Source organism: Cornus florida, unplaced genomic scaffold (genome assembly GCF_030987335.1).
Source record: "Cornus florida cultivar Cherokee Brave unplaced genomic scaffold, ASM3098733v1 CherokeeBrave_3.0.0_Hap2_Chr10, whole genome shotgun sequence".
In the NCBI taxonomy this organism is placed as follows: Eukaryota; Viridiplantae; Streptophyta; class Magnoliopsida; order Cornales; family Cornaceae; genus Cornus; species Cornus florida.
This window is the reverse complement of record NW_026775580.1, coordinates 81,878,014-81,900,450: the sequence shown is the minus strand read 5'-3', so window position 1 is coordinate 81,900,450 and position 22,437 is coordinate 81,878,014. Positions and strand designations below refer to the sequence as shown.

General features: G+C 41.6%; 1 protein-coding gene across 2 annotated transcripts in view; it reads right to left on the bottom strand.

Moving 5' to 3' along the window:
- The window catches only part of LOC132279160 (uncharacterized), a 105,680-nt gene that overhangs the window by 25,597 nt on the left and 57,646 nt on the right, over window positions 1–22,437 (bottom strand). The window contains exons 2-3 of one of the 2 annotated variants that reach the window (XM_059781094.1): window positions 19,172–19,309; window positions 17,250–17,391 (exon numbers count right to left, since the gene is read on the bottom strand). In XM_059781094.1, coding sequence (XP_059637077.1) covers window positions 17,250–17,391; window positions 19,172–19,309 — 280 coding nt within the window. The remainder of the gene's footprint in view (window positions 1–17,249; window positions 17,392–19,171; window positions 19,310–22,437) is intronic. The other variant, XM_059781095.1, reaches the window with a different exon arrangement.

The window sequence follows — 22,437 nt, the reverse complement described above, 5'->3', positions numbered from 1 at the left end:
TTCCCTAGTTCTTCACTTACCACAAAAAAGAGTCTTCTAGTCAATACGAAAACATCAGCTCCGACTGATCTTCATCTAATATTGTGAAATTCCTTAAGAATGACTGCTATAAACAACACCTATCCTCAAATCAAATAAACTTGCAACTTTTCCAAGACCTTCACTCCAATGAACATGCAATTTATGTTGCATTCTTAAATTGCAGAATGGATTTCAATTCCCCGTATAAAACCCTACACGCGGCAGATTTGTTGTTCTTAAAAAAAAGCATCCATTTAAACCTCGACTGCACTTCATATCATATCTCTAAAACACCTAAACTTCCAAAGGATCTAATAATTGTGCTCTAATACCATCTTGTCACACCCCGCTCTCCACGGGCACGAGTGAACCACAATTCATAAAATGCATCAAAATCAGTTTAAAGCATTAGATGTTCCCAACTCACTTCCATTTCTTTTCCATCCAAGAAAAATCAAATTTAATTTCATTTAACCACAATTCAATTGCCATCCCTTCATCACAAAAGGGAAGATTCACGCTTCAACTCTATAGTCTTCCATTCATAATAACTTCCAATTACTTCACTCCTTCATATAGCACCTTCTGTGGAACTACGTTCGAAAGCCAATTGACTTCCAAAAGGACACCCCATTGCCCCAACCAACTTAAGTTATTGATGTTGTAAATATTCTTGAACACCAAAACTCCCTAGTTCTTCTCTTACCAAAAAAGAGTCTCTTCTAGTCAATACCCAAACACCAGCTCCGACTTTAACTTCATCTAATACTTGTGAAATTCCATAGAGAATGATTGCAATAAAACAACACCTAGCCTCAAAAGAAATAAACTCGCAACTTTCCGAAGACTTCAATCCAACAAAACATTTTGGCCTTCATTCCAATGAACATGCAATTTCTATTGCATTCTTAGATTGCAAAATGGACTTCAATTCCCTATATAAAATCCTACTTGTGCCGGATTCCTTGTTCTTAAAAAAAACATCCGTTTAAACCTCGAATGCACTTTGTGTCATATATCTAATACACATAAACTCCCAAAGGATCTTATAACTATTCTCTGATACACTCTTGTCACACCCCGCTCTCCACGGGCAAATGAATAAACCACAATTCATAAAATGCACCAAAATCAGTTTAAAGCATTAGATGTTCCCAACTCACTTCCATTTCTTTTCCATCCAAAGAAAAAAACCAAATTTAACTTCATTTAAACCCCATGTGTGAAAAGGCCAAGGGGGTCAAGATTGGATGAAGTATAGTTGTTGGTGTGTTAATGAAGTGATTGTGAAGCTGGAGTGGTTGTCACTTTTGGACATGAATATTGGCATCTACCTCCATGGTTGGCCAATTATAGCCTGATTGTAACAAATGCTTGAAGAGTTTGTTACCTCCCTGATGTTGGGGCCAGTGAGCTTGGGGCAAGGCCTCTGGAGCTTCTGTGCTTCCAAGGCATCGCAGAGGCTGGTTGTCAATGGCCCATCGATACAAGTCCCCATCTTACAAGAAGAAGTGATTTACCTGTTTCTTTAGTTTTGCTAGCTGAAGGCTCTTCTGGAAGAGATCCGTTTGGACAGGAATACAATGAATGGGGCTCACAAATCAGATCCCGCGAGGTAGGCAGCCTCGGCAAGGTCAGGGCACTTTTGGAAGCGACACAATTATTTTGAAGGTCAGCGGCTTCCTTCAACATTTCTGGCTAGAAGTATCTGTCTTCGCAGCCGTCTGTATAAGGCAATATCATTCGTGGCATAGTGCTTTTCGTGAGCCTTGTGAGCCCTGGTTTCTTCCGTTCTTACACCTCAAGTGAGTATGTCACAGGGGAGTTGATAATACAAGAAGCCTTGGTGCAATAGATAGTTTTCCAACTGGCTGAGTTGTAAGGGACCTTGGAGGGATTCAAGTTGGCGAACGATAAGAAGGCGCAGTTATCTTCGAGATAATCCATGGGCATAATGTCAGTGATTGCTACAGGGAAACCCTTATTGTTACTCTGATGAGAGTTTCGTTGGACTAGGATGCCGGTTTTTGAAGCTACATTTGCGAGGGCATTTGGGTATTCGTTGGTGGAATGAGGAACATGGGCTACTCAAACAGCTGAAAATATGCTAAAAAAAATTTGAATTATAGTTCCACATGAAGCAAGAGAGGGTTCTCGAATAGCATATCCTTAGTTGTTTGATGACCAGCTTAGAGTCTTCATTGATGCAAATTTTGAAGATTCCTTTATTGAGTGTTGGTAAAAGTCCAAGGGTAAAAGTCCCAGGATGAAAGCTTCATGCTCGGCTTTGTTGTTTGAGCATGGGAAATCGAGTTTGATTGTGCGTTGTGTGTGTGGCAAGGAAAGTATGATTTCTGCACCCCCTCCATTGGAAGTGAAAGATCAGTTGAAACCTAGGATACCCAGGATGCCACTCATTAGGCTAACAAAAGGAGGCGGTAGTTGAGCGTTAATGGTCCAGCTATATCATAACTAACATTAATTGTAATGTTAAAGGTTCCAGTCATGCATGTTGTTGATGCAAAATTCTGCACGATCCAGACCCGAACTCCTTTCTCACAAGAAAAGAGAGGAGGTGACGGAGACTGGAACCAGCACTGTGCCGAGTACTCTCTGACAATCAATTTAGTACTTGAATGATCGAATATTCAAGAAAGAATTCAGTATTTAATTTTTGGTGTATCTTTTGAGCTGACCGACCCCTCCTTATATAGAAGAATGTTTAGTAGTAGTGTTTGCTATGAGACTGCTTCGGTTACCTTCTCCATCACAATTTGGGAGAGATATCAGGAAGAGTATTAGCCATCCTTATCTCCATTGTAGCGTATCCTACCGCTTGGGCTTCCGTATCATTTGAACTTCCTTACTAGTTTTAATATTCCATACTAGTTGTCTCCCATTCCCGAGCTCGCCTGTCAAGCGTGGGGAACACTAAGTCGATTCTAGTTTTCTTCATTTTCAACCTGCTAAGTCGCTTCTAATTTTTTTCTTTCATATGCCTTGGTCTTGGACAACCAAGCGTTGGTGTAAACGCTCTTTGAGCACCCGTCTTTTATAATATTCAACTTGTCAATCAGACAAACTATTCTTTATCACTCAACAAGCTCAACCTGAGTCGTTCCTCTTCAAAGACCAAGTCAGGAGAAACACTTCAATCATACTTCCTTTATTACAGATGAAAATTGTGCATAGCTTTTGTCTAACTCTATTGTTGGATTGTCTCTCTTTTAATCCGAACTAAGCATGCCTGGCTTTGTTGTCTCAACCCTTTCTTCTCGCCCCTCTAATAAGGGAGATATTTCTCGCCCCTTTAAGGAAGGTAGTTCTCGCCCTTTTAATAAGGGAGGTAGAAGTTTTGAGCTTCACTCGGCCCAGCCCATTAATAAGGAGGTTAACAATCTCGAGCACTCAGCCCACCCCTTTAATAAGGGGGTTTGTAGTAGTCCTGTGTTTCACTAAGCTCGCCTTTTTGATAAGGGGGTTGTCTCGAGATATTAGCAAACTGTCGACATCTGCCACACATTTTGATGGAGCTCTCTACGTGATTGGCCAATGATATCCTTGTTAAATGGCCTAATACACCCACTGCAAGAATTCTATGAATAAATTTATGCATTTTTCTCAAAATACAGTCTATAAGGATGAGCCATGTAAACAAGGTAACGAGAAACCTCTTTTGCAATGTACTTCATTGATTTGAGAATATACCTGAATGCTCGTATTTTCACCTTCCGAGCTTCTACCGGTCTAACTTCATTCTTAATACACCTCAGAGTAGGGTCTACCCATTAAGTACTCTGATCCCCTATCCCACCACTCTTAGCCCTTAGATATTGTATTTGTTGATCAAGGTGAGTGTCACCCTCTTCATCCCAACACTAGATGGTCTAAGGTGACGGTTCTCGTTTTTGGTGTTTCGAATCCTCTTGGCCTCGAGGCCTTTGGTCATCTGCCCGAGTCTCGGATCCTTGTGCTTGATGTGGATGAGACCAGGCTTGGTGCATAGCGGATGAGAGCTTATTAGCTTAGTGCCCGGCGGATGAGAGCTTAGTAGCTTGGTGCTCATGGCTATAAAAGTGATGTAGTACATGTGAACAGTGGCGTGAACAGTGTTTATAGTTCATATTTTCAGCATGTTTTAATTTCCTAATTGTTTAGTGGCTGTTTTAGGAAAGTTTTCATTGTTTTAGTTCCCTATTAGTTTTGGAGTCTGGTTTAGGAAAGTTTTCATTCTTTTAATTTCCAAAATAGTTTAGTCTTTGATTAGGAAAGTTTCCATTGTTTTAATTCCTAAATCGTTTAGAATTTGCTTAAGCCTATAACTACATGCTATTGTATTGGTTTAGGAATCAATTATTTTTTTCTCTTATCAATATCGAGAGTTTCTCTCAATCTCTTCTCGTGGATTCAAGTGTTTAAAGAATACGTTGCTATTCTTAATTACTTTAATTGCTTTCAATGATCCGGTGCGTCAAGTTGCTATCAAAGCCATTCTCCAAGGACTTTGATCTGAGAGAACGTGCGGTGACTGTGGAAGAATTTCAACAATTGCATCGGGAACTCAAACTAGAGAGTTGAACGTCTAACTGAAGCCATAAATCGTGTGCAGGTTCGTAATAAGCATGATCAGGACCAACCTAATGATGTGAATCAGCTGCAACAAAGGGCTGGAAATCAACGTGGTCATCTTCAGCATGCTAACAATCAGCGTCAGTTTCAGCAGGAGGTCTGGTTTGTTTCAAGCGATGAAGAGGCTGAAGGTATCGTTTTAGCACATGGAGATCACGGGGTCGAAGCAAATCAGCGAGATTTTCGGATGAAAATAGACCTTCCATCTTTTAATGGTCAACATGATATCGAAGGGTTTCTAGACTGGCTTTGAGAAGTTGACAATTTTTTTTATTATATGGTATCGCGGAGGAAAAGAAAGTTAAACTCGTTGTCTATCGTCTTTAGAGTGGTGCTTTTGCTTGGTGGAATCAGTTACAACGTTCTCGAACCTGGCAGCTGAAGAATCTGATTAGATCATGATCTCAAAGAAACAACTAATGAAGAAGCGACTTTTACCGGCTAATTATGATCAGATTTTATTTCAACAGTACCAGAATGGGACGGCTATACTATCAAGTGTAGTGGACCGAGTGGTGGTGTTATCACTGACAAGTTTTCATAGACAAGTGTATGATTCTTATTTTCTAATCTCTTAGTGATCCTATAATTATCAGGTAGGAAGTAGCCATGTACTCAGATTGAAAGATAAATTCTTCTTCAAAAAGGGGTTGATCGTACGTTGAGGTGGCTACAATACCGAATCTCCCAAAGCAGGGTGTGGCGGAGACAACAGTGTCAAAAAGAGGTGTTGATTTCTTTCTTGATGATCAAAGTATTTGGAAAAAACGGATGTTATTCAAAGCTATCTGGTGGGAAGGTTTAATCGTGATGTTGGGGATTGTGAGAGAATGGAAGATGCTGAGGCAATTAGGGTGTTGAGGGAAGGCAAACGGACTTGGGGAGATGCTGAGTTACGATTGGACGTGCGGTCCTTCCGTGTTGGGTGCTGTGGAATTCTCAAGGAGAAAAAGGTGAAGAGAGTGATGGTGTTCGATTGCTGTTGAATCTGTGGTCGTATGCTCTGTTTGAATCGATTGGCAACACCTGGGGGGGGGGGGGGGGGGGGGGTTCAGGAAGGTTGAAGCTGACGAAAGGAAGGATGCAAACAAGGTTGTTATTTATGTTGACGATGATGGTGTTGTCCCGGAGTGGATACTAGCGAATGATGAACGACTCTGTTACAGGGTGTATTTGGTGGTTGAGAGGTTCCCAGATCTCCCATAACTGATGAGAGCAATGTCCTCTTGGAAGAGGAATGGTTGAGGTTGCAAAGAAGAGGTGGAAAGGGGATGATGGCGTCGGAGTCTGCAGATGCTAAGTATAGAAGAAGATGGGATTTGCAAGCGCAACCAGTGCGTGTTTGAGAGGCAAAGCGGGGGGGACGCGTGGTTGGCAAGCAAAGACACCAGGGGATTACGCCTATCTGGATAAGATAAGGCAAGCCATTTGAATTTCAAAGGTGGGTCACGTGACTCTTATTTCAAAGGGGTGAAGGACGGCCCTTGTGATTTGGCTGGGCCACATGGGAGTGATTTTTTCAAGCCCACTCAGGAGAGGGTGGGTTCGTTTGGGCCACATGCAGGCCGGACAGCTTCATGACATGTGGAAAGTTATGCTCAAAACAGGTTAGGGCAGAAAGGATACGGGCCGAGGGTTTATGACTCTTTTGGTGTTCCAGGGCAGAAAGAAGACATAGGGCCCAACCTACCATAACTCAAGTGAGGCCCAAAGCTCATTCTAAGGCCCTTTAGGCAGCACCATGGGCCGTTTAAGGAAAGATCATCTGGGCTGATTTTTTAATTTTGTTGTTTACAAGATGGGTTGTGTTCAGGGGGTGAAGATGTCGGCTCCTTCGAAGGGTCCAGAGATGGTGTCTCATGCGAGACAGAGCAGTGAGGGCGCTAGTGCAGCACTTTCCGCTGCCAGGATTCATAGACCGAGTTACTCTCGGGTAAGCTAGAAAAATAAAAAAAATGGTCCAGAAAGCAGAAACAAGAGTGGGTAAAGTCCACAACTGGAGCTAATAATCCAGGTATGCGCTCTGTTCCTTTGCCAAAAATCTCCTCTCTCTACTCCTTATACTTCTACTCCTTGTGGGGTGCTGAGGAGGGGTGATGGAAGGGTGGATGGTGGTTTGACCATGGGGGGCTCATGGGCTGTCCCCAGTTGCTGAAGTGAGCTTTGAAGGCAGATTTGAGGATGATGGTAGGGTTTCAGTTTCTTCGAATTTCACAGGGACGGCGTTATGTTCTGAGACCTGTACGAATTTTAAGGATTGGCCACTGAAGCTTATCCCAAGTGGTAAGGAGGATGGGAGTGTTGTTCAGTGTGTTGGCTGAGGGACTCAGTTACTTATTGATGGAGGCACAGCTGATGCTTTAAGAGCTGACCTGAAGATTCATTGGGATGGGATGAAGACGGCTTCTGTTGAGCCAAATATGCTTGCTACCAGAGATTTGGATCAGGGAAAGTGCTGAGCATTTCTGAGTGGGGCAGGAAGCTGGATCTTTATTCTCTGACTGTGATGCTCAGACAGTAGCAGATAGCTCTTCTTTAGCATTGGATATTCCACCTCCAGTGTGGGAGCATGAGGGCACAATTGGGATTGTCACTCCACTGGCAGCCATCAGATCTGTGCAGAGGGTTGTTAACTTGGAAGGTTGCAATGAGGAGTGGTTTAGGGAGTGCATTGTAGGGACAAGTAAGCTGTTGGGACTGTCATGTGGTGGGGAGGAAAAGCAGTCTCAAATGTTCCAATCTGTCGAGGATGAGTGGGAAAAGGTGAAGACAATGAAGAGTCCTAGTTGAGTGGATAGAAGGGTGAGAGGAGGTGGGGGGGACGGAGAGGAAGATATTATGAAGCTCAAAATTGTGTCTTGGAATGTTCGGGGTTTGAATGACCCGAACAAATGAAGGGTGGTTGGGGAGAGGAGGAGGGGGGGGATTGTCTGTTTGTAGGAGTCTAAACTAAGCATCTCCTTCCGATCGTGTTATTAAAAGTTTATAGTGGTGGTGGTGGGGTGGAGTAGGTTTGTGGATTGGGAGGTGATTGATGCCGAGGGAACGGCTGGAGGTATTGTGGTGCTTTGGGATAAAAGGTGGATCTCTAAAACTGATTTGAGGAAAGGGCAGCACTCTATTTCTTTGTTGTTTTCGTTAGAGGAAGATGGATCGCAATGGGTCTTTTCCGGTGTGTATGGGCCGGGAGGGGATGTTGAAAGGAGAGAGTTGTGGGAGGAGTTGGGGTATACTAAATCAAGGTGGAATGCCCCGTGGTGTGTTGGGGGTGATTTTAATGTCGTTCGTACTCCTAGTGAGAGGTCCAAAGGGGGTCCGTGGTCTTCAGCAATGACAGATTTAATTGACTCCCACCACCTAATCGATATTCCGATGGAAGCAAATCAGTTCACATGGTCAAGTGGATGGGATCCACCAACGTTGTCGCGGTTGGACACGTTTTTGATCTCGGGAGATTGGGAGGAAATGTTCCCTTATGTTTCTTAGGCGGCTTTGGCCCGTGCTATTTCGGACCACATCCCTATTCTTCTTGATTGTCGAGGGGTGAGGACAGGGAGATCGCACTTCCAGTTTGAAAATATGTGGCTCCGGGTTGGAGACTTCAAAGATAGGGTTCAGCTTTGGTGGATGAGGTATGAGGTTAGGGGCAGTCCGAGCTTCCAGTTGGCCTCCAAGACCAAGCTAAGGTTGTTGAAGATCGACATCAAGAAATGGAACAAAGAAGTGTTTGGCATTCTTGAGTAGCGAAAGAATAGAATCCTATTAGCAATCTCAGATTTGGACAGAATGGAGGGTGAGGAGGGCCTCTACAGCAGGGATATTAGTAGAAAGGAGGAGTGTAAGGTCGAGTTTAGAGAGATTGTTGAGATGGAGGAGATCTCATGGAGACAAAAATCTAGAGCACTCTGGCTTAAGGAAGGGGATCGGAATACGAAGTTTTTTCACTGAATGGCTAATGCTCACAGAAGATGTAACCATATTGGGAGAATGCAATTTAATGGGGTTAAGGTGTCTAGAGATAATGAGATCCAGGATGGGTTTGTGTCTTATTACAAGCAGCTGTTTGAGGAGACTTCCAGTTGGAGGCCCTTACTTGATGGGCTTGAGTTTGCAACAATCTCGGAAGGTGATAGAGATGGGCTTGAAATGCCGTTTGGGGAGTTAGAGGTGTTGGTGGCTCTAAGGAGTTGCAATGGGGATAAAGCTCCTGGGCGGACGGCTTTACTTTAGCTTTCCTTCATCAGAATTGGGAGCTAGTGAAGGCTGAGGTTATAGGGGCATTGGATTCTTTTTTTCTGCATGGTTCTTTTGAGAAGAGCCTCAATGCTTCCTTCATCACTCTTATCCCCAAAAAGGGCGGAGCATGTGATGCAAAGGACTTTAGACCAATTAGTCTTGTTGGGGCGGCGGTGTATAAAATTATTGCGAAGGAGTGTTCTCGAAGGGGTGATTTCGGACTCCCATAATGCTTTTGTTGGAGGGCGTCAAATTCTGGATTCAGTTTTGATTACAAGTGAATGCATTGAGGCTAGGGTGAGAAGTGGTATTCTGGGGGTTGTTTACAAGCTGGATATTGATCATGTTTAATGGAATTTTTTGATGTACCTAATGGAGAGAATAGGCTTTGGGCAAAAGTGGAGGGCCTGGACTTTTTTATGTATTTCAACGACTCGGTTCTCTGTTTTAGTGAATGGATCCCCAACCTGTTTTTTTTGCTAGTTCTCGGGAACTCTTTCCCCATTCTTGTATATTATCATCATGGAGGCTTTTAGCCGTCTGATGGCGAGGACAGGTGATATTGGGTTCATTCATGGATTCTCGTTGGGAAGAGCTCCGAATTAGTTGGTCATCTCCCACCTTCTTTTTGCGGATGACACCATTGTCTTCTGTGCTGCTAGTCTCCTTCTTGAGGTATTTACGGTTGGTGCTAGCCTGCTTCTAAGTTTCTGGGTTGATGATTAACATTTTGAAAAGCGAGATTGCACCAGTTGGGGAGGTGCATGATATTCATGCCTTGCCTAATACTCTGGGGTGTGGTGTTGGCTCTTTTCCAATCTACTACTTGGGACTCCTTTAGGAGCCTCGTCGAGGAGAGTTTCTTAGTGGAATCCGATTATTGAGTTGTTTGAGAAGAGGCTTGCAGGTACTATATGTCGCTATTTTCGATGCCTAAGACAGCTGTTTGAAGACGACAATATTCAAAAAGTTTTCGTTTTGGGGAGGAGGCAGTTAGGAGATGAGTTCAAGTACAACTTGGTTAACTGGGAGAAGGTGTGTTCCCCGATTAATAAGAGGGGTTTAGGGATTCAAAGGCTGGATGTGTTTAATAAGGCATTGTTAGGGAAGTGGTTGTGGAGGCTCGGGAGAAAAGGGTCCAAGCTTTGGAGGCGTGTTATAGCTTGTCATTAGGGGGAGGGCGCTGGAGGGTGGATTTCTAGGGAGGCTAGAATCCCAGCAGGTATGGGCTCTTGGAAACTTATCCGTAGAGGTTGTGATGAATTCTCCCAACGTATCTGGTTCAAGGTTAGAAGAGGGAGTAATCTCAAGTGTTTTGGGAAAACAGGCGGTGTGGTGATTCGGATTTAGCAAGTAGATTCCCTCGTCTTTATCGGATTGTTGTGGCTAGAGATGCAGTGATCGCTGACTATTATCGTCTTGATAATGGGAGGGTGACATGGGATGCGCAGTTCTGTAGACAGTTTCATGATTGGGAACTTTTGGAGGTTACAGACTTCCTAGCATTCATTTATAGACAGGTGGTGATGGGGAGGGCATAGACGAGATGCTTTGGGTGGGTACCCCGAGAGGAGTGTTCGAGGTCAAGTCCTTCTACAAATGCATGTTGGAGCACCCTGGCCTTATGTTTCCATGGAAAGCCATTTGGAGGACGAAAGCTCCAATGAAGGTGGCATTCTTCTCGTGGAGTGTCGCCTTGGGAAGCATCCTTACTGTTGATAACATTAGAAAAGGAAATCATATTGTGGTTAACAGGTGTTACCTGTGCAAGAAGATGGGGAAATCTGTCAAATCTCCTTATTTATTGCTTAGTGGCTAGGGATGTTTGGGCCACGTTTTTGGTTGCGTTTGGCCTTCCATAGCTGTTCCCAGAATCCACAGTCCACTTGTTAGAGACTTGGAAAGGGTGTACAGTGGAGAGCTGAGTCAGAGATGCTTGGAGGACCACTCCCCTTTGTATTTGGTGGGGTCTATGGCGCGAAAGAAATAGGAGATACTTTGAAGGAGAGTAGTCTCCCATTTGGGCTATTAAATACAATATTCTTACCTCTTTATTTTTTTGGTTATATAGGCGGCATTGTAATTTAATGGATAGTCTGTTGGATTTTGTGGATGGCTTAAAGCAATAGAGTCGATTTTGTTCAGTTGTTGTCTTCTTTGGGAACGCTCCCCCTTTTGAGCGCCTTTTATAAAACCTTACTTATCAAAAAAATAAAATAAAATAAACAGTACCAGAATTGTCTTCAGGGAAATCGTTTAGTTCATGATTATGCTGAAGAATTCTATCTTTTATCATCTCGCAACGATTTGTTAGAGACTAATGCACAACTAGTTGTGCGGTTCAATAATGGTTTACGGCAGGCTATTCAAGACAGAGTGGCGTTGCAAGTGCCTTTCACCCTTGATATTGCAAGCATCTTTCACCCTTAATGTTGCAGTTGAGTAAGCCACTCGAGTGGAAGCCCAGTTGGATCGTCGAAATGTTCGTAATCAGAATTTTAGCCGTCCTCCTACACAGCAGATTGATTCCAGTTAACCACCATCATCTCCGATCATCAATCAACACCCAATAGCGACTCTAGAAGTGGGTGGCGCTAGTAATCAGCCTTGGCAAACTGCGAGCAACAATTATCAAAGGCCACCAGTTACTAATTCTTATGCTCCAACGATTTCAGGCAAGTGTTTTCGGTGGCTAGAGCCTAGGCATCGTTCCAATAAATGTCTGAAACATTGTGTTCCTTCCCTTGCAACTAATGAAGAGCAAATCGGTGACCATGAGAATTTCGAGTATGAGGCCAAAGCGGGTGAAGAAAAATATCAAAATGAGGATGTTGTTATTTATAAAGACCTAGGTGATTGACATTCCAATATACATGTTCAATGCAAAATTATACCAGCATGTCCCCATGGACAAAATTGTTTACTTGTCCACCTAAATGTCACGGGCTTTGAGTTTCAGCACTACTCTAGCCAACCCGTGCGGCAGCAAGCTGTTGCTTCTACTCGCGCAAGTACTTGGTAGCGTAACTCCCATACACACCTTAACCAACACCCTCCCACTAGTGCCCTCACTAGTGTTGTATGGCCCTCGCCATATCCTCACTTGGCTTGCACACTCACACACACTGGAAAAATTTGGTGGCAAGGAAAGAACAATTCTATTACTTCAAAGAATGATTTGTACAAGGCTAGCACTCATGCTCTCTTACAAGTCTCATAACTCACTCCGGGACTTGATCGCTACAAATGAAATCCTATCATTTATAGGCACCCACATCCCTAATGGACTCCTAGGATGCGTTTGATCCTACTATGGAGATCGATTCTTTAGAATCTTCTCCAACCATCTACAAGATTCCATACTTATCTACAAGTATCTACACACTTTTACACATATCTCTATTATTCTAGAATTCTCCACAAAACACTAGATTACTCCAGAGAACTCTAGAATATTCACGTGCCATGCAGTCGTTATGCAGCGTCCTACTCAACGCGTGCATGTCATCTGCTTGGCGTAACCTCCAAAGGCAAGATGTGACATCCTCCCCCACCCAATTCCGTGACGCCCTCATCACGGTTTCTTTAGATGCCCAGCCTCTCACAGGTCATCAACACCTGTGCAAATGTCCTTGGCCCACACATGGGCACACCCTTGGGGAGGTGAGAGGTTCTCACGAGCTCCATCGTGTTGACTGCCACTTCTGGACTCTTTTCCCTGCCCACGAGCAGCACCATGCATGCGGCTTTACCTTCTTTGCCTCCAAGTATCATCAACGCACCAAGGCATGGTAATGGCGTTCCTGTCCATGAACTCCAGCCCCAGCACCATGTCGTAGTCGTCCATATCGGCAACTTGGAAGTCGGCCTTGCCTTTCCATCCCTGCATGCATAGATCCACCCCTTGCACATTCTACTCATGTGTGCTCCTCGGAGTTAACGACCTTTATCCAGCCCTCAGTCTTGCGCATCTCCAGGCCAGGTCTCTGGACCTCCTGCGGGGTGATGAAGTTGTGTGTGGCGCCTGTGTCCACCAACGCCTGCACAGCCTTCCCACCAACCTGCGCATTCACATAGCGCACCCCAACTACCTTCTTCGCCTTGCCTTTCTTCTTGGTGTCATGTGCCATGCTACTCAGCATCTACATGCCCCCATGCACATGTCTTCGTCGCTGCCCGCATCGTCAATCTTACCTTTCCCTTACTGTTCACAAGGGCACTTGTGACCTTCTTCTTAGGCAGCCTCTCTACATGTGCAGCCCATCACACAAGTAGCACTTCAACTCTCCCTTGCCCTTGTCGCGGCGCTAACCTTTGCCACTTGACTTGGAACATCCTCCATAGTCCTTGCCCTTGTCGCGTGGGTCTCTCCTAGTTGTTGTGCTCATCATCACTAGACTTTTCGACATGTTTCCTTTCTTGAAGCGTCGGTCTCCCCCACCTTTGTTGTGGTCCCTCCTGGGAGACGTGGCCCTCCTATCATCACGCCTAAAGTCTTCAAGGTGTTCCGTTATAGCCATGGCGATGCCAAGTCTCTAGGCTCCCTCCTCTTAAACTCTGTGGCCACCCAAGATTGCAACCCATCTATAAACAAGCACACGCGCTACCACTCCAACATCTCTAGGATCTCGAGCATCAAATTGGTGTAATCCTTCACGTACTCCCTAATGTTGCCCTTCTGCTTCAAGCACCTTATCAATTTTTTTTTATTTTTTTTATTTTTTTTTATAAGTAAAATTGCATTAGAAAGCAGTCAAAAGGGGAACAAGTCCCAAGAGCTGTACAAAAACTGAAATAAAAAAATAAAAAAAGGGAGTTCTATGGACCCAAAGAACCCAAAAAGTCCACGATTTCACCTAAAGCACCTTAGGTTGATCATGGCGAGGTCCTCAAAACACTTGGGGTAGAACTGCCTCTTGAACTCTTCCAATGTGTCAACAGCTCGCGCGCCCCTGCCATCCCCGATGTACATGGCATCGAAGTACCACTCCATGTGCAAGAAGAAGTTGTTTTGTGAGCATTCCTTGCCCATCATACTCCTTGGGCTACGACGCCTTCTTCTTCCTTGGCCTCACCAAGACCTCGCGCGCCTGCGATAACTCCTTACACTCGGCAATCTCCACGCGCAAGTAGTCTACCCTGCCTTGCAAGTCCCTTTCCTTCTTTTGCGCCTTGATGGCCATGTTGTCAATCTACTCGTAGAGTTGTGCGATTTTTCTCTCAAGCCTTGACAACTTGGTCTATGTATAGACCACGTGTGTGGCAAGCTACTCCTCTAAGCTCTAGTGCACGACGTGGACTTGACGGTCTCCTGCGCTAGCAATGTCTACTCCACCAAAGCTTCCTTTACATTCCCTTGGGCAGAACCTCACTCTGATGCCAACTATCACGGGCCTAGAGTTTCAGTTACTCTAGCCAAGACGTTGCTTATACTCACACAAGTACTTGGTTAGCCTAACTCCCGTGCACACCTTAGCAGACACCCTCCCACTCGTGCCCTCGCTAGTGTTATAGTGGCCCTCGTCCTCTCTTCACTTGGCTTGCACACTCATACACACTTGGGCACAATTTGATTGGCAAGGAAAGAACAATTCTATTATTTCAAAAAAATGCTTTGTACAAGGCTAGCACTCAAGATCTCTTACAAGTCTCACAACTCACTCCAGGACTTAATCGCTACAAATGAAGTCATACCTCCTAATGGATGGCTAGGATGCGTTTTATTCTACGGTGGAATTCGGTTCTCAAGATGAGGGGTTACCTTTTCCTTGGAAGGCTATTTGGCGCTCCAAAGCCACTTTAAAGGTGGCTTTCCTTGGGTGAACAACTTTACGGAGGATTTTTTTTTTTTTTTTTTTTGACAAGTAAGATTATAAGTAGGATTATAACGATTGTTAACCTCTGGAGAAGGTGCCAATTGATTGTGAACTGGTGTTGCATGTGTAAGAAGGATGAGGAGTCCGTTAACCATCTATAAGAAGGATGAGGAGTCAGTTAACCATCTATAAGAAGGATGAGGAGTCAGTTAACCATCTACTCTTGCATTACCCGGTGATGCTTGGATGGTTGCTCCTCTTTGCTTCTAGTGGGGTATTTGGTAGATGAGCTTTGGATGGGGAGGAGACTCCTATGTGGACATTCAAATTCTCTATTCTTATTTTGTTAGTTTATATGATAAATGGTCGAAATTGTAAATTTGTAAAGGATATGAAGATTTTTGTGGATAAATTGAGGTATAGCAGATTGTTTTGGCTACGAGTTTTGTATTTGGAATGCACACCATGTTTGAGCACTTTTCTACGATATGTTACTAATAAAAATTAAAAGAAAGAAAAGCATTAGCACTTCAATAATGGATAAGAAATGTAACTTCAACTAATATCTTTTTTTTTTTTTTTGGATAAGTTAAGTTTCAATAAAAATAAAAAGCATTCAAAAGGGGAACGCGTCCCAAATACAAACAAGCTCTAAGGCGCCAAAGAAGCCAGAAAATCAATCAATTCCCCAGAGGAGCCACAATATCTGCCCAATCCCCAAAAAACAAGAGAAGAAAGAATATTATGTTTAATAATTGCAGTCGATGATCCCTTTCGTCCAAAAGCTCTACAATTGCGTTCCTTTCATAAACACACCACCATAGACACAAGGGCACCATCCTCCAATGCCGTCTAATATGGGAACCTACAGCCACCCCACTCCATGCCTCAATCAACTCTCTCGTAGATCTAGGCATGACCCACATAACACCGAAAAAACCCAATAAAAGATTCCAACAATGCATGGCCACTGAATAGTGTAAGAGGAGATGATCCACCGACTCCCCATGATGCTTACACATGAAACACCGATTAACAATGATAAACTTCCTCCGCCTCAAATTATCAAGCGTTAAAATCTTACCCCACACTGCGGTCCACGTAAAAAATGCCACTCTAGGTGGCACTTTGGGTCTCCACACCGCCTTCCACAAAAACCTCCCAACTGAAACAGAAAGGCAACCGAAAAAAGATCTCACAGAAAAGGTGCCCCGAGATGAGTGAATCCAAACCAAGGCATCCCTTCCTTCGCCCCTCATCTCCTGCCAGTACAAGAGCTCCAAGAAGCTGTACACATCAGCCATCTCCCAATCCTAAACATATCTGCGAAAACGAACATCCCAAGTTGTCCTCGCGCTATCAAGCCGATAACAGTCAGCCACCGAAGCATGTCTATTCTCAGCAATCCAAAACAATCTCGTAAATAAGCAAGCCAAAGAGCGCTCACCACACCAACAATCCTCCCAAAAGCTAATCTCCCTTCCATCCTGAACTCTGAATCTAATATACTTGGAAAACTCATTCCACCCCTTCCGAATAGATTTCTAAACCCCCACCCCTCCAGAAGTCGAGACCAAACACGAAATCCACCCCCCAGTCTCCTCCCCAAACCGACCAACCAGGACTCTCCTCCATAATCTATGCCGCTCCAGACCAAACCTCCACAACCACTTCCCTAGCAAGGCCCTGTTGAAAGGCCCAATTCTCCTAATTCCTAATCCCCCATACTAAATAGGTCTACACACCTGCTCCCACCTAACAAGATGAAACTTGAACTCCTCCCCAGAACCTCCCCACAAAAAGTTCCTCTGAAGTCGCTCAATTGAAGCAGCAACAGAGGACGAAATCTGAAACAGGGAAAGAAAATAAGTACGAATATTCGACAGAGTACTTTTCAACAAAGTGATCCTCCCACCTTTCGAAAGATGCTGCTTCTTCCACCCTACAAGCCTCCTCTCCACCTTTTCAATCACTAGATCCCAAACCCCTACGGTCCTAGAAGAAACCCCCAATGGCATACCCAAATAAGAAATCAGAAAGGAACATACCCCACAACCAAGAACCGAAGCCAACCTCTCCATATCTGGCACCTCTCCCACCGATATCAAGGCACTCTTCCCCACATTAACTTTCAAACCCGAAACTGCTTGCAAACATATCAACACCGCTCTCAAATAACGCAGTTGGGACTCCTCTGCGTCATAGAAGACTAAAGTGTCATCCCCAAACAACAACTAATTTCATGCTCTTTTCATGAATATGACTTGAGATCCGTTCCCAGTCCAGGTTTGGTCATAAACAATTACGAATCCAAGTACAAATGATTTTTTATGCAAAAAAAAAAAAAAAAAAAAAAAAAGAGAATATTATTATGCAACAACTATAGATTGAACATACCAAATCTCCGAACAAATAGTATTTATGTTTTATGTATTCATTAATCAACAACTATAGATTGAAAATGCCAAACCTCCGAACAAATAATATCTAAAATTATCATTAGAATGAAAATTAATGAAAAATGAGGACACGTGCATTAAAACACACCTGTAATACCTCTGCCAATTTCATGACAAAGTCTATTAGGATAAAAACCATGATTTATAACAGTGGTTACTTCACGACCTGCATCAGTACAACTCGTAAACCATCGCCGCATGTCACAAAAGTTCCTCATCATCATTTGCCTCTAACAAAACAAAAATTTAGTGAGCCAATTTTGACAAATGAAGATTAATTTTCATTTAAATTTGATCTCCTAAAGTGAAGAACATAGTAAAGGGCAATCTTATTCAAGCCAAATAATCACATTGATCAAATTGGGCATGCTATTACTTTTTCTTTTCTTTTCTTTTTTAATAAGCTTGGGAATATCATCGTTATGCTTCCCTTTATCCCATATAAATGGAATTGGACATATCCATTCTCTTATTTCATTCTTTACTATTGAAATCTATATCTCCCATTAAATTTAATTTTTCAATGAAGTCTAATTATTCCATCCCATATTGGTTAGCCTATTTTCCTTTTATTTCTCTTGAAACTATTCTTTTACTTAACGGTGCATCCACGGGTCTATGTCAGCCTGCCTTTCATTTTATCAATAACAATAGTCACTCTTCATTTATGTCATAGTTGTTAAAGGCTCAAAGCGCACATGGCGAGGCGCGCGCCAGACTGAAGCAAGGCGCACGTTGAAAAAAAAAAAAAAAAAAAAAAACAAAACCCACCTAATAAAGTATTAAAGATGCAATAATATATATAAAGATGTAAAAGGCAACTAAATGACAAAGATGGTGTACTCTATGGTCTATACACTCACATATCAAGATAAAGATGGATACAGGCTACTGGCAGGAGATGTATAACAACATACAGTTATATACACACTTGCAGATAAAAAGTATTCTAGGGGTGAATAAGAAATGTGTGGGTAAATTCAATGGGGTTTATTGCCAATTAGAATAAGAGGAGCAAGTTGTCAAAACTTGATATTTAGGATTTTTTATTTTCTTTATAGGATTTTTCCCTTTTTTAATATTAATAATTGAAAACTGCATTTTTATATATAATGCCAAAAGTTTGTATTAATTTTTTTTTTTTTTCTCAGAACAGAATATATATATATATATATAAATAAAATTTTCCCTCACTAGTCACCACAAAATAGATGAATAACACTAATATGCAAACAACAATTTTTGTAATACAGCAACAAGAGAAAATGAAATTGCATAACATCTACAAAATTGGATATAAATAAACACCACATATGAAAACAGAAAATTGTAAACATCACATTTGAAAACTACAAACTAAGAATAGAAAACCTGTAAAGATAAAAAATATATATATAAATAAACAATCAAACATTATAATTACTATTTTGAAGAGTTATAATATCTAAAACGAAAATAAGGAAAACATCTTCCTCTGTAATAGCAAAGAGAAATAAGGAAAATAAAATAAAATAAAATAAAAGTTAGTAGAACTATTACTTTCTTTATTAGTTGAGATTTAATAATGGAAAAAAAAAAAAATAGTTAGGATATAATAGGTATAAAAAAGAACAGAATTCTTTTAAACCACAAAAAAACATATATAAATAAAATAAAATAAAATAAAATAAAATAAAAAAAGAAGAGAAGAGAGAGCCGAGAGAAGAAGAATAGAAAAAAATAAAAAATAAAAATAAAAGAAGAGCCTAGAGTCTTAGACTCGGCTCAAAGAAAAATAAAAAAAATAAAAATAAAAATAAAAATAAATAAAAGGAGCAAGAGACTAGACTCGAGAGAGAGAGAGAGCCGAGAGAAGAAGAACTGAAGAAAAGAAGAAGAAGAAAAGAAAAAGAAAAGAGAAAGAGAAAAATAAAATAAAATAAAATAAAAAATAAAAAATAACCGAGAAGAGAAGAAGAAACAAGAAGGAGAGAAGAAGTAGAGAAGAAGAAGCAAGAAGCAAGAACTTACCGGCAAGGACGCAGATCCGGCAAATCCGAGCTTCGACGCTTCGCAGATCTCGACGTCTCGTACTTCTCTAGTTCTCTGTCTCTTCTTTCCTTTTACTTTTTGCTCTTTTTTTTCTTTTCTTTTTTGCTTTGTAACTTGCTGCTTAAATGTATAAGTTTTGTAATAAACAAATAAAAACTAAAAATAAACAAATAATAAACTCAAAATAAACAAATAATAACAAAATAATAGTAAAAAAAAAACAATTTTTCATACAGGTGCGCCTGTAGTACTGCGCCTTTTCCTCAAAGGCGCTCGCCTAGCTAACGTGCCTCGCCTTTCAAGGCGCCAAGGTGGCACCTCCGGCGCCTTTAACAACTATGATTTATGTCACACGTTAATTATTAACCATATTAATTCTAATTACTCATAAGTCATATCATCTACAAAAGGGCATTTTATACATCTCTTTCAATACCTGACAAGCCAGCACCCTTAGTTGGCACCTTCCTCTTAATTATTAGACCCCAAATTACGTAATTATATATAGAGAGAGTGACCTGGTCCAAACTAGACCGTATGGTTCAGTCCGATTTTGTTACGATCAATTGTTGTATTTAGGGATGCAAAAAAAAAAAACAATGGACCGGTGAACAGGTATGAACCGTATGGTTTGGTCCGATTATGCTATGAGTCGGTTTGTTCCGATTTTGTTACGATTCGATCCAAACCCGAAGGTTTGCTGGTGAGTGCCATAGACTTTGAAGGAGGGTTATTTCAAGTTGTTTCGGAGAGGAGAGAGGCAATAGGTGCTCCCTCGCAGTTAGGACCCAGGTGGAGTCGGTGTTTGAAAATTTATTCGAAAGGGTTGTGATGAATTTTCCAAACATATCAGATTCTAAGTTGCACCTACACTCAATTTTGGGAGGACCTTTGGTGTGGTGATCATACTTTGGCTTGTGCCTTTCCTAGGCTTTTCAGAGTATCACTAATGATGGGCATGCCTGATTGCCAATTGTTATTGGGTTGATAGCGAGAGGTTAATTTGGGATGGATGCTTCTCAAGGTTTTACCAAGAGAGGGAGGTGAACGATGCCGTTGATTTTTAGGGGCTTTTGTATTGTCCAGTGATTGATGGTGGAGGCCCGGATTCTCTCATTTGGGTGCCTTCCGCTCAGGGTAGGTTTGATGTGTACTCTCTATTTAGATGCCTCTCGGTCTTTCCCAGGTCTGCTTTCCATGGAAGGCAGTTTGGCATTCTAAGGTTCTGCTCAAGGTAGCCTTTTTTGTCTGGACGATAGTGTGGGACAAGATTTTGACACAACTAAGAAGAAGAAGAAGACATGTCACTATTAACTTCTTGTATGTGTAAGAAGGATGGAGAGTGAGTTGACCATCTCCTTTTGCACTGCCATGTGTCCTATGATTGTTGGGTTCTTCTCTGTGGCTTCTTTGGTGATCAGTGAGTAATGCCTCGGTCTTTAAGAGGATTGATGGAGGTTTGGATAGGGTGCTTTGTGGGATCCCAAGCTTGCGACTATTAGAAATGACATTGACAGTGTTCGGTTGGAGGTGTTAGAGGATGTTGTTGCCCTAGATACAGAACTGCGAGCGGTGATGTCAGACTTTCTTCACCAGTTCCAGGGTGCTCATCCATCATCCTCTGCACCATGATCTCTTTATTTTTCTCTCTCTTTCTCTATCCTTTACATAGACTATTTGACAGATACATTTATTCTTTTATTGGCCAGTCTGTTGGCCTTACATTTGATCTATACTATTTTTGACTTGCTTAAATTGCTCTGTGCCACTTGGATATTTTTTATTCTATAAATTTTGTGATAGTTTGTTATTCTTTTATTGGCCAGTTTGTTGGCCTTACATTTGATCTATACTATTTTTGACTTGCTACTATTGCTCTTTGCCACTTGGATATTTTTTATTCTATATATTTTGTGACAATTTATTAGGTAGACAGGTATTTTGCTCGCTTGAGAGGATTTATCTCTTACTTCACTTTTATATCTAAGGCTCTCTTTCTCTCTCTCTCTCTCTCTGTGTTCTTTACTTCACTTGGTTGCACATTGCACAATTTTCATGTCCTTATCCAAATTTATAATCTTGATGACGCATATGCTAGTATGATCTTTTCAAGACAATTTTTGAATCCAAGTTTGGGGGTGCTCTACCACCTCTTTGGATCATTGCGATCCCGATTCTCCTTGGCCATTTCTACACTGGTATACTCTTTCCATCTTTTCCATTGTTCTCATTGCACATAAAGGACAACGTGTAGTTTAAGTTTGGGGTAAGCTGACATTATTGCATTGTATTACATGATTAAGAGTTAAAAACTATTTCGGCTATTATTTTGATCTTTTGGAGTATAGATACCATCTCATTGCAAGTTTTGAGAGTCTAATACTTCCTATATGCTTTTGGATGTCATTTAGGAGTAAAATATTAAATTTTTTATATCATGCTTGTTTTTGTGGTCCACATAATCTTGCTTATTGAACATGCATTGAGGATTGATTCTAGAGTATTACATTTGCACAGGTGCACACTAGCATGAGAATTGTGGGGTGCATGCTTAGATGATCAATGTTTAAGTTGTATCCCAATTGAGATGGAAATTTTGAGAAGTCATCATTCTTGATATAATGACCTTGCATGTTAAATAATGACCTTTTTTGCTAAGTAACCAGGACTATTGCCTCATTAAGCATTAAACTCTCGCGTCAAAAGGCGAAGGTCCCAAATAATGTAATAAGTACTCTCACAAAAAGAGGTGAAGAATTGGAAAATAAGAAGTGAGAGTTGTTTTGATTTATAGCCTAGTTGACTTGAGCTATTAAGTCCTAAGGGGCATCTTAATGCTTAATGCCCTAAAACAATCCAGTTTGGGAGCCATTGACCCAATGCTCGTTACACTAGTTTTCTAGAGAGCTTAAGAGATCTTTACATTGCACCATACTTTCATCTTCGATTCTAAAAATAAATAAATAAATAAAATAAAAATAAATATATAAACATATATATAATATATAATAAAGGGTTCATTTATGGTCTTGATGATTGATATTTGAGATGTGTGCTAGTTTGAGGCCGGATTGTGATTTTCACATTGGCTGTGCTAAGATAGCAACATATTTGGATGTCGGTTCCCTCAAAGAGTATGCTATAATTGATTTTGATAGCCATGGTTGACTTGTTTGATATGTAGGGACCATATTTTCTTGTATGACATTTAAACATTGAGAAAAGCTTAGAAATTGCTAAAAATT